Raw genomic sequence first — 16,592 nt, 5'->3', positions numbered from 1 at the left:
ACCCCCTCGGCTTTCTGTTGTAAATATTAAGCTGAGTGATCGAATGTGGAAGCTACGTTTGGTCAAAGGTCACAGAAGATTTGTGTCGTGCAGCGAAGGAAAGAATCGCGATCTTGTTTCCGACTCAGTACCTCTTTGTTTTTCATTAGACCTGTCATTCTGCTTGCTCGGCTTTGTTAGATGTTTGCATACCTTGTTGCTATTTTCTTTGCTTTTATTATTGTTTCTTATTTGTGCTTCGTTTATCGATACAACTTCTTGTGCACGGGTCAAAATGTGTGTGTCAGGGGTCGTTTTACTAGTTGAACTTGACGTTTGTGTTTCTCCGAACGTCTGTGTATCGAAACACAGATACACGCACTCCATGACTCTGTAAGAAGACAAAACATATCGCTAGGTTTCATTTGTTTTTGATGAATGTATGACCTTTCATGAAGTAGTTTTGTTTTTTGTTTACTTTTGCCAGATTGCCAGTTCGTTTTTTGAACTTTGCAAAGCAGTGTCGTGTCGTCTGTTTAGGTCTGAGGAAACACCAATGAAAATAGCCGAAGAATCCCCGAGCGTTTCTATTGGGTTTGCTTTTGATTATCCATGTATAACCTGCTTCTTGCAGCTATGGTAACCGGGGATTTATTGCCTGGGGAACATGAGATTTATTTCCCAGGTGCTTGTGAATGAAAACTCGTGAAAATGATGACAAAGGTCTATGTTCACACCAGGGACCTAATATAGGTCTATGTTCACACCAACAACACTGGGTTTTCTTCTCACCCCCATCTTTTCACGCTGTGTGTGTGAGTGTGAGTGTGTGTGTGTATGTGAGTGTGTGTGTGTGTGTGTGAGTGTGAGTGTGTGTGTGAGTGTAAGTGTGAGTGTGTGAGTGTGTGTGTGTGTGTGTGTGTGTGTGAGTGTGTGTGTGAGTGTGTGTGTGTGTGAGTGTGAGTGTGTGTGTCAGTGTGTGTGAGTGTGAGTGTGTGTGTGTGTGTGTGAGTGTGTGTGTGTGTGTGTGTGTGTGTGTGTGTGTGTGTGTGTGTGAGTGTGAGTGTGTGAGTGTATGTGTGCACCTTATTGTCGCGCTATGTTAACGCTCACTGTCAGATTAAACTGGTCAGTTTATGACACTCACTGTCGTCATCTACATACTCGGTCTATAAACCCAGTACTCTCACTGTAGCTCAGTATATAGATCCCTCAATGCTGAGCGTTAACCTTCACAGCGAATATACATTAATTGAACCAATCAGAACGGAGAGATCTGACTAACTACTGCGCGACCACGTTCGACTCAAACAAAAGCATTTGCATGTGGCCTACATTTTTTTCTCTAGCATTTCTACAATATTTTAGCATGTTGTATTGCTTTTGAAGCCTAGAAAAAGAAGGGAGTTATGGTGCATTTTTGAAACAAGCGAGTGAAAGTGATAACCACAGGATTTTGTGCTTTTTACTTTCGTGACTCGCACGCTTCGAAACGTGCATCATAACTCCCTTATTTTATCATATTTGTGGCTGAAAACTTAGTATAACGTGAGAAAATACTGTGAAGATACTAAAACAACAACAGCATTACATGCACATAGGCCTACTTTAGTTTTAGGTCGGGACTGGTCGCTCTGTAATTAGTCAGAGCGGAAGTGAGCCACAGTGAGAGCTTTGAATGTACTTTCGATTCAATGACAATTGTCCGCATGATCAAGTAACCACTACTGCGGCCAGTTAGTTTGTATTCAGTTACGAACACGGAACTGGTTCTACTACTTTTAATTTGTTTTTGCTTTCCTAGACTGAGGCAAACCTACTGACAACAAAAGGGACTTTACTCTGGTAAATGGGATGTTAGTTGGTTGTCCCATAAATAAATTCTGCGTTACTACGGAAAAATGGCGAGCAGTGGTCTATATATTGTGCCCGTCAGTGTTTGGTATAAGGTGGTACAGTAACACACACACTGAGCAGAGCAAGGCGGTATAACACAAACTCTCAGCAGAACCAGGCGCCATAACACACACATGCACTCTGCAGGCTGCAGAGTAATTATAAGGCGGTATGACACACACACTCTGTAGAAAGACTGAGAGGCGGTCTAACACAAACACTCAACAGAACCAGGCAGTATGGCACACACACTCAACAGAGAGACTGAGGCGGTATATAACACAAACACTCAACAGAACAAGGCGGTATGACACACACACTCAACAAAATGAGGCGGTAGGACACACACACTCAACAAAACAAGGCGGTATAGGACACACACACTTTGTAGAGAGACTGAGGCGGCATAACACAAACATTTAACAGAACAAAGGGGTATGACACACACATTCAACAGAACAAGGCGGTATGACACATACAATCTGTAGGGAGACTGAGGCGCGGTCTAACACAAACACTAAACAGAACAAGGCGGTATGACACAAACACTCAACAGAACAAGGCGGTATGACTGTGACAAACACACTCGACAGAACAAGGCGGTATGACACACACACTCAATAGAACAAAGCGGTATGACACACACACTCAACAGAACAAGGCGGTATGACTGTGACAAACACACTCAACAGAACAAGGCGGTATGACACACACATTCAACAGAACAAGGCGGTATGACACATACAATCTGTAGGGAGACTGAGGCGCGGTCTAACACAAACACTAAACAGAACAAGGCGGTATGACACAAACACTCTACAGAACAAGGCGGTATGACTGTGACAAATACACTCGACAGAACAAGGCGGTATACACACACACTCAACAGAACAAGGCGGTATGACACACACACTCTGCAGAGAGACTGAGGCGGTCTAACACACACACTCAACAGAACAAGGCGGTATGACACACACACTCTACAGAGAGATTGAGGCGGTATGACACAAACACACACACACACTCAACAGAACAAGGCGGTATGGCAAACACACTCAACAGAGAGACTGAGGTGGCCTAACACAAACACTCAGAACAAGGCGGTATGACACACACACACACACACACTCAACAGAACAAGGCGGTATGGCAAACACACTCAACAGAGAGACTGAGGTGGCCTAACACAAACACTCAACAGAACAAGGCGGTATATGACACACACACTCTACAGAGAGACTGAGGAGGTATAACACACACACTCAACAGAACAAGGCGATATGTGACACACACATTCAACAGAGAGACTGAGGCGGTCTAACACAAACACTCAATAGAACAAGGCATATCTCATATTTTCAATAACATAAAAGTATGAGAACAAACACTCAACAGAACATGGCGGAATGACACAACACTCAACAGAGAGACTAAGGCGGTCTAACCCGGCACACACACTCAACAGCTGAACAAGGCAGTATGACACACACTCTGCAGAGAGACTGTGGCGGTCTAACACAAACTCTAAACAGAACAAGGCGATATGACACACACACTCAACAGAACATGGCGGTATGACACACACACTCAACAGAACAAGGCGGTATGACACACACACTCAATAGAACAAGGCGGTATGACACACACAATCTCTAGAGAGACTGAGGCGGTATAACACAAACTCTAAACAGAACAAGGCAGTATAGCACAAACACTCAACAGAACATTAAGGCGGTATGACACACACACTCAACAAAACAAGGCGGTATGACACACATACTCAACAAAACAAGGCGGTATGACACACACACACTCAACAAAACAAGGCGGTATGACACACATACTCAACAGAACATGGCGGTATGACACACACACTCAACAGAACAAGTCGGTATGACACACACTCAACAGAGAGACGGAGGCGGTCTAACACAAACACTCAAGTTAGAACGAGTAATTACAATTAACAATTGTGGAGATTTCTTTGCTGATGTCAGTTAATTTTTAATTTTGTAAAACAAATTGTTTTACCATAGTTGCATTCAGTCTGCTACAAGTATGAGCACAACCCTTTATTTTTTTTTATTTTTTTTTTCTTATTTGTTCAAGGCGGAAGGTATTGAAGGTATTTTTCTTTTCTTAATCAAATTCTCATATTTTCAATAACATGATAGATAAATAAACGAATATAATATTCATCATAATACTTAATAAAAAAAAAAATTTAAATTAAAAAAAATCCTACCATTAATTTACTCTTTTAGAGAGACTGAGGCGGTCTAACACAAATATTCAACAGAACAAGGCAGTAGAAAACAAACACTCAACAGAACAAGGCGGTATGACACACACTCTGTAGAAAGACTTGGGATACAATATTTTTTTGTTCTCACTCAATCATGTAGGGTTAGGGTTAGGGTTAGGGTTAGGGTTAGGGTTAGGTTTAACTTTTTTTCGTTTTTATTTTCCTTTTTTTCTTCTTTTTTAAATGCGAGGAGCATCCTTCTTCATAGTTTGTTTTCTTTTCTTAATAAAATTCTGATATTTTTAAGTACATGATAAATAAACAAATATCATTACAATCACTAGTAAAATGTCAAAAATCATACCATAAATGGACTTTTAAGGTTTAACTCCCATTACAGACCTATGAAGAAGGATGCTTCCCTCTTTTACGAAAGAAAAAAACCCAAGTAAAACTTAACATAACCCTAATTCTAACCCTAACCCTAACCCTAACCCTGCATGCAACTGAGAAAAAAAATAAAATTCTATCCTGAGTCTTTCTACAGAGTGTGTGTGTCATACAGCCTTGTTCTGTTGAGTGTTTGTGTTAGACAGCCTCAGTCTCTCTAAGAGAGTAAAGTGATGGTATGATTTTTTTTAATTTTTAATTTTTATTTAAATGTTATATGATTAATATTATATTCGTTTATCTATCATGTTATTGAAAATATTAGAATTTGATTAAGAAAAGAAAAATACCTAATGTTTGTGTTCTACCGCCTTGTTTTGTTGAGTGTTTTTGTTAAATTGCCTCAGTCTGTAAGAAAGTAAATTAATTTAAGTACTGAATTTTTTTTCTTTATTTAAATGTTATGATTTATATGATATCGGTTTATCTATCATGTTATTGAAAATAGGAGAATTTGATTAAGAAAAGAAAAATACCTATGAAGAAGGAGAAAGAGTAAACAATAAGGGTTGTACTCATACTTGTAGCAGACTGAATGCAACTGAGATAGACAAACAAAATTAACAAAATTAAAAATTAAACAAAATCAGCAAAAAATTCCCACGATTGCAGCTTGTTATTACTCGTTCAGTTCAGTGTTTGTGTTAGACCGCCTCAGCCTCTCAGTTGAGTGTGTGTGTCATACAGTCTTGTTCTGTTGAATGATTGTGTTAGACCGCCTCAGTCTCTCTACAAAGTGTGTATGTCCTACCGCCATGTCTCTCTGTTGAGTTTGTTTGTCAAACTGCCTTGTTCTGTTGAGTTTGTTTGTCAAACCGCCTTGTTCTGTTGAGTTTGTTTGTCAAACGGCCTTGTTCTGTTGAGTGTTTGTGTTAGACCGCCTCAGTCTCTCTGTAGAGTGTGTCACAGTCATACCGCCTTGTTCTGTTGAGTGTGTGTGTCATTCCGCCTTGTTCTGTAGTGTTTGTGTTAGACCGCCTCAGTCTCTCTGTTGAGTGTGTGTGTCATACAACCATGTTCTGTTGAGTGTTAATGTGTTATACCATCTTGTTCTGTTGAGTGTTTGTGTTAGACTGCCTCAGTCTCTCTGTTGAGTGTGTGTGTCATACAACCTTGTTCTGTTGAGTGTTTGTGTTATACCGCCTTGTTCTGTTGAGTGTTTGTGTTAGACTGCCTCAGTCTCTCTGTTGAGTGTGTGTGTCATACAACCTTGTTCTGTTGAGTGTTAATGTGTTATACCGCCTTGTTCTGGTGAGTGTTTGTATTAGACTGCCTCAGTCTCTCTGTTGAGTGTGTGTGTCATACAACCTTGTTCTGTTGAGTGTTAAAGTGTTATACCACCTTGTTCTGTTGAGTGTTTGTGTTAGACTGCCTCAGTCTCTCTGTTGAGTGTGTGTGTCATACAACCTTGTTCTGTTGAGTGTTTTTATGTTAGACTGCCTTGTTCTGTTGAGTGTGTGTTTTATATCGCCTTGTTCTGTTGAGTGTTTGTGTTATACCGCCTCAGTCTCTCTACAGATTGTGTGTGTCATACCGCCTTGTTCTGTTAAATGTTAATGCTATACTGCCTCAGTTAATCTACAGATTGTGTATGTCATACTGCCTTGTTCAATTGAGTGTTTGTGTTAGACTGCCTCAGTCTCTCTACAGATTGTGTGTGTCATACCGCCTTGTTCTGTTGAGTGTTTGTGTTATACCACCTTGTTCTGTTGAATGTTTATGTTATACCGCCTCAGTCTCTCTACAGATTGTGTGTGTCATACCGCCTTGTTCAATTGAATGTTTATGTTATACCACCTCAGTCTCTCTACAGATTGTGTGTGTCATACCGCCTTGTTCAATTGAATGTTTATGTTATACCACCTCAGTCTCTCTACAGATTGTGTGTGTCATACCGCCTTGTTCTGTTGAGTCGGTTTGTGTTATACCGCTTTGTTCTGTTGAATGTTTATGTTATACTGCCTCAGTCTTGCTACAGATTGTGTGTGTCATACTGCCTTGTTCTGTTGAGTGTTTGTGTTATACCGCCTTGTTCTGTTGAGTGTTTGTGTTATACCGCCTTGTTCTGTTGAGTGCCGGTTTGTGCTATAGCACCTTGTTCTGTTGAATGTTTATGTTATACCGCCTCAGTCTCTCTACAGATTGTGTGTGTCATACCGCCTTGTTCTGTTGAGTGTTTGTGTTATACCGCCTTGTTCTGTTGAGTGTTTTTGTTATACCGCCTTAATTGTTCTGTTAAGTGTTTGTACGTGTCACACCGCCTTGTTCTGTTGTGTGTTTGTGTTATACCGCCTTGTTCTGTTGAATGTTTATGTTATACCGCCTTAGTCTCTCTACATATTGTGTGTGTCATACAGCCTGGTTCTGTTGAATGTGTGTTTTATACCGCCTTATTCTGAAGTCTGCAGGGGAGTGTGTGTGTTATGGCGCCGGGTTCTGCTTAAGTGTGTGTGTGTTACCACCATATACCAAACACTGACTCATGGCACATATGTAAATATAGACCACTGCTTGCCATTTTGCCGTAGTAACGTAGAATTTATTTATGGGACAACCAACTAACATCCCATTTACCAGACTAAAGTCCTTTTTGTTGTCAGTAGGTTTGCCTCAATTTAGGAAAGCAAAAAAAATTAAATGTAGTAGAACCAACTTGGCGGTTAGTTCCGTGTTCGTAACTGAATACAAACGAACTGGCCGCAGTAGGGATTACTTGATTATGCAGACAATTGTCATTGAATCGAAAGTACATTCAAAGCTCTCACTGTGGCTCACTTCCGCTCTGACTAATTACAGAGCGACCAGTCCCGACCTAAAACTAAAGTAGGCCTATGTGCATGTAATGCTGTTGTTGTTTTAGTATCTTCACAGTATTTTCTCACGTTATACTAAGTTTTGAGCCACAAATATGATAAAATAAGGGAGTTATGATGCGCGTTTCGAAGCGTGCGAGTCACGAAAGTAAAAAGCACGAAATCCTGTGGTTATCACTTTCACTCGCTTGTTTCAAAAATGCACCATAACTCCCTTCTTTTTCTAGGCTTCAAACGCAATACAACATGCTAAAATATTGTAGAAATGCTTGAACAAAAAAAATGTACGCCACATGCAGGTGCTTTTTGGTTTGAGTCGAACTGACGTGGTCGCGCAGTAGTTAGTCAGATCTCTCCGTTCTGATTGGTTCAATTAATGTATACTCGCTGTGAATTAACGCTCAGCATTGAGGGATCTATATACTGAGCTACAGTGAGAGTACTGGGTTTATAGACCGAGTGTGTAGATGACGACAGTGAGTGTCATAAACTGACCAGTTTAATCTGACAGTGAGCGTTAACATAGCGCGACAATAAGGTGGTATGTGTGTGAGTGTGTGTGTGTGAGTGTGTGTGTATGTGAGTGTGTGTGTGTGTGAGTGTGAGTGTGTGTGTGTGTGAGTGTGTGCCTGTGTGTGTGAGAGTGTGAGTGTGTATGTGTGTGTGAGAGAAAACGATTGCGTGTGTGTGTGTGAGTGTGAGTGTGTGTGTGAGTGTGAGTGTGTGTGTGTGTGTGTGTGTGTGTGTGAGTGTGTGGAGGTGGTGTGTGTGTGTGTGTGTGTGTGTGAGTGAGTGTGTGTGTGAGTGTGTGTGTGTGTGTGTGTGTGAGTGTGTGAGTAAGTGTGTGTGTGTGGGTGTGTGAGTGTGTGTGTGTGTGAGTTTGCGTGTGTGTGTGTGTGCCCGGTGAGTGTGTGTATGTGTGTGTGTGTGTTTGTTTGTCTGTCTGTTTGTTTGCTTGTTCGTGTATTTGTTTGTTTGTTTGTTTGCTTGTTTGTGTGTGTGTGTGTGTTTGTTTGTGTGTTTGTGTGTGTTTGTGTGTAAGTGTGTTTGTTTGTTTGTGTGTGTGTGTGTGTGTGTGTGTGTGTGTGTGTGTGTGTGTGTGTGTGTGTTTGTGTGTGTGTGTGCGCGCTATTTTGTGTTTTGACCAGGCGGAGCAGGACGGGAATGGGGAGAAGTGTCTAACCCTAAGCACAAGGGAGGGCACTCTAGGGACCGAGTCAGCAAGGCGTCAGGTGCGGTGTGAACGAGGCAAACTAATCAACACACAGCCCGCCAGTCCTCTCAGTCTCTCTTTCCCATCCATCAAATTGTCCACCGCTCTTTTTTACGCCGCCTTTACATGGCGATGTATAGGAATCGCTCTGTCTGTTTGTCTGTCTGTCTGTCTGTCTTCGGATTAGAGAAGTGATTCTCGCAAAAACTTCTCTTTTTCGTCCAGCACTTCGAACGATTGCGTTCTGTTAAAAAAACCAGCCTACGGCGAAAAACAAGTCGACTTCGATGGCGGGAAACCATGAAAGAGGCCTATTTCTGTTCGCTGTAGTCGGAGACTAAATCATTATTTTAGACGACCTCCGGGATTTAGACGACCTGCGGAGCACGACCTCTAGTCGCCAGTTTCGGCGGTACATGCGTGTGGTCGCCACCCGTGCATACCATGTTCCTCGCGGGAGACGGCGCGTGCTGTTTACACGCCGCCTAAACGTTTACACGCCATCTATGCATAATACCGCAGGAGGGTTACCGTGTCACGTGACAAGTCAATAGAAGCGGTTACCGTGTCACGTGACAAGTCAATAGAAGCGGTTAACGTGTTACGTGACCAGTCAATAGAAGCGGTTAACGTGTTACGTAACCAGTCAATAGAAGCGGTTAGCGTGTCACGTGACCAGTCAATAGAAGCGGTTAGCGTGTTACGTGACTGGTCAATGGAAGCGGTTACCATGTAATGTGACCGGTCAATGGAAGCGGTTAGCATGTAACGTGACCAGTCAATGGAAACGGTTACCACGTGACCAGTCAATGGAAACGGTTACCGTGTTACGTGACCAGTCAATGGAAACGGTTACCACGTGACCAGTCAATGGAAACGGTTACCGTGTCACATGACCAGTCAATAGAAGCGGTTACCATGTGACGTGACCAGTCAATGGAAACGGTTACCGTGTCACGTGACCAGTCAATGGAAACGGTTACCGTGTCACGTGACCAGTCAATAGAAGCGGTTACCATGTAACGTGACCAGTCAATGGAAACGGTTACCGTGTCACGTGACCAGTCAATAGAAGCGGTTACCATGTAACGTGACCAGTCAATGGAAACGGTTACCGTGTCACGTGACCAGTCAATAGAAGCGGTTACCATGTAACGTGACCAGTCAATGGAAACGGTTACCGTGTCACGTGACCAGTCAATAGAAGCGGTTACCATGTGACGTGACCAGTCAATGGAAACGGTTACCGTGTCACGTGACCAGTCAATGGAAACGGTTACCATGTAACGTGACCAGTCAATGGAAGCGGTTACCGTGTCACGTGACCAGCGATCGACTGAGACGGACCACGAGTTCAGGGCATAGGACGGAATAGCGTCTTCCCCACTAACACAGGTCTGGAGCCAAGATAGCCAGTGGGGTGCGTGGGGAGGGGGGTATCTCAGGGCAACATCAGCACACGGAGGGGGCGAAGAGGTTCGTATTGGTAAGAGATGGAGTACAACTATTTAATCTGAATCCTGTAGAACCGAAAAGGGCAGAAAAGTGTGTGTGTGTGTGTGTGTGTATGTGTGTGTGTGTGTGTGTGTATGTGACATGTGTGCGTGTGTGTGTACGTGTGTGTATGTATGTGTGTGTGTGTGTGTGTGTGTATGTATGTGTGTGTATGTATGTGTGTGTGTGTGTGTGTGTGTGTATGTGACATGTGTGCGTGTGTGTGTACGTGTGTGTATGTATGTGTGTGTGTGTATGTGTGTGTGTGTGTACCTTGTGTGCGTTACGCCTGAAGAAGGCCTTGCAAGACTCGCAGGACACGGCGTTGAAGTTGTACCCCAGCGCCTTGTCCCCGCACACCAGGCAGGTCTTGTCCTTCTTCTGCAGCGCGCTCAGTGACGTCACTGTGGGGTCGCACATCTGTCGGCCCCCGTCCTGCAACAATTAACATCGTAACGTCATCGTATCGCAAAATTTCATCGTATTACATTCTGACGTCACTTAATCATACATGACGTCATCTTACACATTGCTCCATGTCATTGTCGAGATGCACATTTGCCTACCCCCATCCTGAAACAGTTGACACGCTATGATGTCATGTTATCACAGGGTGACAACATCTGATTACACCATAACGTCATCTTACACACAGCTTCATGACGTCATGTCGTATATTTGTCGGCCCCGTCCTGAAACAAGGCATAGCATCATCTTATCGCAGAGTGACGTAATGTTACATACCGATCAGTGACCCTTTTGTCATCCCCCAGTCCAGAAGCAGTTAACACACAATGACGTCGTGACGTCCTTTGACACACCGCTCATTGACGACACTATCGAGTCGCACGTCTGTCGGCCCACGTATGCGTGTCCTAGGTATGACGTCATCTTACACACTTTTTACAACACTGGGCAGCAACTTTTGTGAAAATGACGGATGATGATGTAAGGTTGCTTCATGATGAAAAGTGACGGATGATGATGCAAGGTTGCTTCATGATGAAAAGTGACGGATTATGATGCAAGATTGCTTCATAAGGAAAAGTGACGGATGATTAGGCCTAAAAAAAAAAAAAATAGGTGTGGTTACGGTAACCCGACCTACCCTATTTTTAGGGGCCGACCCTATAACTTTTTATTACATTTGTCAAAAAAAGAAAAAAAAAAGAAAAAAAAAACGAGTGCAGAAAACGCAATGAAAGCGACAGCGCTCGAGTCGCACACTTATTTCCCTGTCAAGTAGGTTTAATTTGTACACATTAGAAAAAAAAAGTTAAAAAAAAAAAAAGTGATTGCCTACCTTCCTACCCTATTTTTTTGGGCTATGTTACCGTAACCACACCTATTTTTTTTTGGCCTTATGCAAAGTTGCTTCACAAGGAACAGGATACCACGGCAAAGCACAATTCATCTCATGCTTTCCGTCTGTCAAGCTTCTGCATAACATCCGATTCTTATTCTAACCAGTTAGGCCGGATTTAACCAGAATTCCGATTGCATCATCCAGCTGTTTCGCGGCTTTCGTTTTAAGGCTTGGTAAAATCAGAATTCTGATCTTATCCGACGATCTTTTGGATGGAATCGGAATTCCAATTTTTCAGCCAGATGACACTGGAATCGGTGTTTTGTGACAATAGACTTCATTTCATCCAGCTGACATGGTGAGAGAGCAGAGAGTCGGAAAGGTGACGAGCGAAACACAGGGAAAGAAGCTTACACTATGACACGATCTGTGTGGACAGAGACAGACACAGGGAAAGAAGCTTACACTATGACACGATCTGTGTGGACAGACAAACACAGGGAAAGAAGCTTACACTATAACACGATCTGTGTAGACAGAGACAGACACAGGGAAAGAAGCTTACACTATAACACGATCTGTGTAGACAGAGACAGACACAGGGAAAGAAGCTTACACTATGACACGATCTGTGTAGACAGAGACAGACACAGGGAAAGAAGCTTACACTATGACACGATCTGTGTGGACAGAGACAGACACAGGGAAAGAAGCTTACACTATAACACGATCTGTGTGGACAGAGACAGGGAAAGAAGCTTACACTATAACACGATCTGTGTAGACAGAGACAGACACAGGGAAAGAAGCTTACACTATAACACGATCTGTGTGGACAGACACAGGGAAAGAAGCTTACACTATGACACGATCTGTGTGGACAGAGACAGGGAAAGAAGCTTACACTATAACACGATCTGTGTAGACAGAGACAGACACAGGGAAAGAAGCTTACACTATGACACGATCTGTGTAGACAGACAGACACAGGGAAAGAAGCTTACACTATAACACGATCTGTGTAGACAGAGACAGGGAAAGAAGCTTACACTATAACACGATCTGTGTAGACAGACACAGGGAAAGAAGCTTACACTATAACACGATCTGTGTAGACAGAGACAGACACAGGGAAAGAAGCTTACACTATGACACGATCTGTGTAGACAGACACAGGGAAAGAAGCTTACACTATGACACGATCTGTGTGGACAGAGACAGGGAAAGAAGCTTACACTATAACACGATCTGTGTAGACAGAGACAGACACAGGGAAAGAAGCTTACACTATGACACGATCTGTGTGGACAGACACAGGGAAAGAAGCTTACACTATAACACGATCTGTGTAGACAGAGACAGACACAGGGAAAGAAGCTTACACTATAACACGATCTGTGTGGACAGAGACAGACACAGGGAAAGAAGCTTACACTATAACACGATCTGTGTAGACAGAGACAGACACAGGGAAAGAAGCTTACACTATAACACGATCTGTGTAGACAGAGACATACACAGGGAAAGAAGCTTACACTATAACACGATCTGTGTGGACAGAGACATACACAGGGAAAGAAGCTTACACTATGACACGATCTGTGTCGACAGAGACAAACACAGGGAAAGAAGCTTACACTATGACACGATCTGTGTGGACAGAGACAGACACAGGGAAAGAAGCTTACACTATAACACGATCTGTGTAGACAGAGACAGACACAGGGAAAGAAGCTTACACTATGACACGATCTGTGTGGACAGAGACAGACACAGGGAAAGAAGCTTACACTATAACACGATCTGTGTAGACAGAGACAGACACAGGGAAAGAAGCTTACACTATGACACGATCTGTGTGGACAGAGACAAACACAGGGAAAGAAGCTTACACTATAACACGATCTGTGTGGACAGACACAGGGAAAGAAGCTTACACTATGACACGATCTGTGTGGACAGAGACAGAGACAGGGAAAGAAGCTTACACTATAACACGATCTGTGTAGACAGAGACAGACACAGGGAAAGAAGCTTACACTATGACACGATCTGTGTAGACAGAGACAGGGAAAGAAGCTTACACTATGACACGATCTGTGTAGACAGAGACAGACACAGGGAAAGAAGCTTACACTATAACACGATCTGTGTGGACAGAGACAGAGACAGGGAAAGAAGCTTACACTATGACACGATCTGTGTGGACAGAGACAGACACAGGGAAAGAAGCTTACACTATAACACGATCTGTGTAGACAGAGACAGACACAGGGAAAGAAGCTTACACTATGACACGATCTGTGTGGACAGAGACAAACACAGGGAAAGAAGCTTACACTATAACACGATCTGTGTAGACAGAGACAGACACAGGGAAAGAAGCTTACACTATGACACGATCTGTGTGGACAGAGACAAACACAGGGAAAGAAGCTTACACTATGACACGATCTGTGTGGACAGAGACAAACACAGGGAAAGAAGCTTACACTATAACACGATCTGTGTGGACAGACAGACACAGGGAAAGAAGCTTACACTATGACACGATCTGTGTGGACAGAGACAGGGAAAGAAGCTTACACTATGACACGATCTGTGTGGACAGAGACAGGGAAAGAAGCTTACACTATGACACGATCTGTGTGAACAGAGACAAACACAGGGAAAGAGGCTTACACTATGACACGATCTGTGTGGACAGAGACAAACACAGGGAAAGAGGCTTACACTATGACACGATCTGTGTGAACAGAGACAAACACAGGGAAAGAGGCTTACACTATAACACGATCTGTGTGGACAGAGACAGGGAAAGAAGCTTACACTATAACACGATCTGTGTAGACAGAGACAGACACAGGGAAAGAAGCTTACACTATGACACGATCTGTGTGGACAGTGACAGACACAGGGAAAGAAGCTTACACTATGACACGATCTGTGTAGACAGAGACAGACACAGGGAAAGAAGCTTACACTATAACACGATCTGTGTAGACAGACAGAGACAGGGAAAGAAGCTTACACTATAACACGATCTGTGTGGACAGAGACAGACACAGGGAAAGAAGCTTACACTATAACACGATCTGTGTGGACAGACACAGGGAAAGAAGCTTACACTATGACACGATCTGTGTGGACAGACACAGGGAAAGAAGCTTACACTATGACACGATCTGTGTGGACAGACACAGGGAAAGAAGCTTACACTATGACACGATCTGTGTGGACAGAGACAGACACAGGGAAAGAAGCTTACACTATGACACGATCTGTGTGGACAGACACAGGGAAAGAAGCTTACACTATAACACGATCTGTGTGGACAGAGACAGGGAAAGAAGCTTACACTATAACACGATCTGTGTGGACAGAGACAGACACAGGGAAAGAAGCTTACACTATAACACGATCTGTGTGGACAGACACAGGGAAAGAAGCTTACACTATGACACGATCTGTGTGGACAGACACAGGGAAAGAAGCTTACACTATAACACGATCTGTGTGGACAGACACAGGGAAAGAAGCTTACACTATGACACGATCTGTGTGGACAGAGACAGACACAGGGAAAGAAGCTTACACTATGACACGATCTGTGTGGACAGACACAGGGAAAGAAGCTTACACTATAACACGATCTGTGTGGACAGAGACAGGGAAAGAAGCTTACACTATAACACGATCTGTGTGAGCAGAGACAGACACAGGGAAAGAAGCTTACACTATGACACGATCTGTGTGGACAGAGACAGGGAAAGAAGCTTACACTATGACACGATCTGTGTGGACAGACACAGGGAAAGAAGCTTACACTATGACACGATCTGTGTAGACAGACAAACACAGGGAAAGAAGCTAACACTATGACACAATCTGTGTAGACAGAGACAGGGAAAGAAGCTTACACTATGACACGATCTGTGTAGACAGAGACAGACACAGGGAAAGAAGCTTACACTATAACACGATCTGTGTGGACAGAGACAGACACAGGGAAAGAAGCTTACACTATGACACGATCTGTGTGGACAGAGACAGGGAAAGAAGCTTACACTATAACACGATCTGTGTGGACAGAGACAGGGAAAGAAGCTTACACTATAACACGATCTGTGTGGACAGAGACAGACACAGGGAAAGAAGCTTACACTATGACACGATCCGTGTAGACAGAGACAGGGAAAGAAGCTTACACTATGACACGATCTGTGTGGACAGACACAGGGAAAGAAGCTTACACTATGACACGATCTGTGTAGACAGACACAGGGAAAGAAGCTTACACTATGACACGATCTGTGTAGACAGACACAGGGAAAGAAGCTTACACTATGACACGATCTGTGTAGACAGAGACAGACACAGGGAAAGAAGCTTACACTATAACACGATCTGTGTGGACAGAGACAGACACAGGGAAAGAAGCTTACACTATGACACGATCTGTGTGGACAGAGACAGGGAAAGAAGCTTACACTATAACACGATCTGTGTAGACAGACAGACACAGGGAAAGAAGCTTACACTATAACACGATCTGTGTGGACAGAGACAGACACAGGGAAAGAAGCTTACACTATAACACGATCTGTGTAGACAGAGACAGACACAGGGAAAGAAGCTTACACTATGACACGATCTGTGTAGACAGAGACAGACACAGGGAAAGAAGCTTACACTATGACACGATCTGTGTAGACAGAGACAGACACAGGGAAAGAAGCTTACACTATGACACGATCTGTGTAGACAGAGACAGACACAGGGAAAGAAGCTTACACTATAACACGATCTGTGTGGACAGACAAACACAGGGAAAGAAGCTTACACTATGACACGATCTGTGTGGACAGAGACAGACACAGGGAAAGAAGCTTACACTATAACACGATCTGTGTGGACAGAGACAGACACAGGGAAAGAAGCTTACACTATAACACGATCTGTGTAGACAGAGACAGACACAGGGAAAGAAGCTTACACTATAACACGATCTGTGTAGACAGAGACAGACACAGGGAAAGAAGCTTACACTATAACACGATCTGTGTAGACAGAGACAGACACAGGGAAAGAAGCTTACACTATAACACGATCTGTGTGGACAGAGACAGACACAGGGAAAGAAGCTTACACTATAACACGATCTGTGTAGACAGACAGAGACAGGGAAAGAAGCTT

General features: G+C 43.3%; 1 protein-coding gene across 1 annotated transcript in view; it reads right to left on the bottom strand.

The window, feature by feature from the left end:
* Positions 1-16,592, bottom strand: part of LOC138974320 (thyroid hormone receptor alpha-like) — a 126,354-nt gene that overhangs the window by 30,696 nt on the left and 79,066 nt on the right. The window contains exon 2 of the mRNA XM_070347032.1: positions 10,364-10,525. Coding sequence (XP_070203133.1) covers positions 10,364-10,525 — 162 coding nt within the window. The remainder of the gene's footprint in view (positions 1-10,363; positions 10,526-16,592) is intronic.

Source organism: Littorina saxatilis, linkage group LG8 (assembly GCF_037325665.1).
Source record: "Littorina saxatilis isolate snail1 linkage group LG8, US_GU_Lsax_2.0, whole genome shotgun sequence".
Lineage (NCBI taxonomy): Eukaryota > Metazoa > Mollusca > Gastropoda > Littorinimorpha > Littorinidae > Littorina > Littorina saxatilis.
This window is presented reverse-complemented; position numbering and strand designations above follow the sequence as displayed.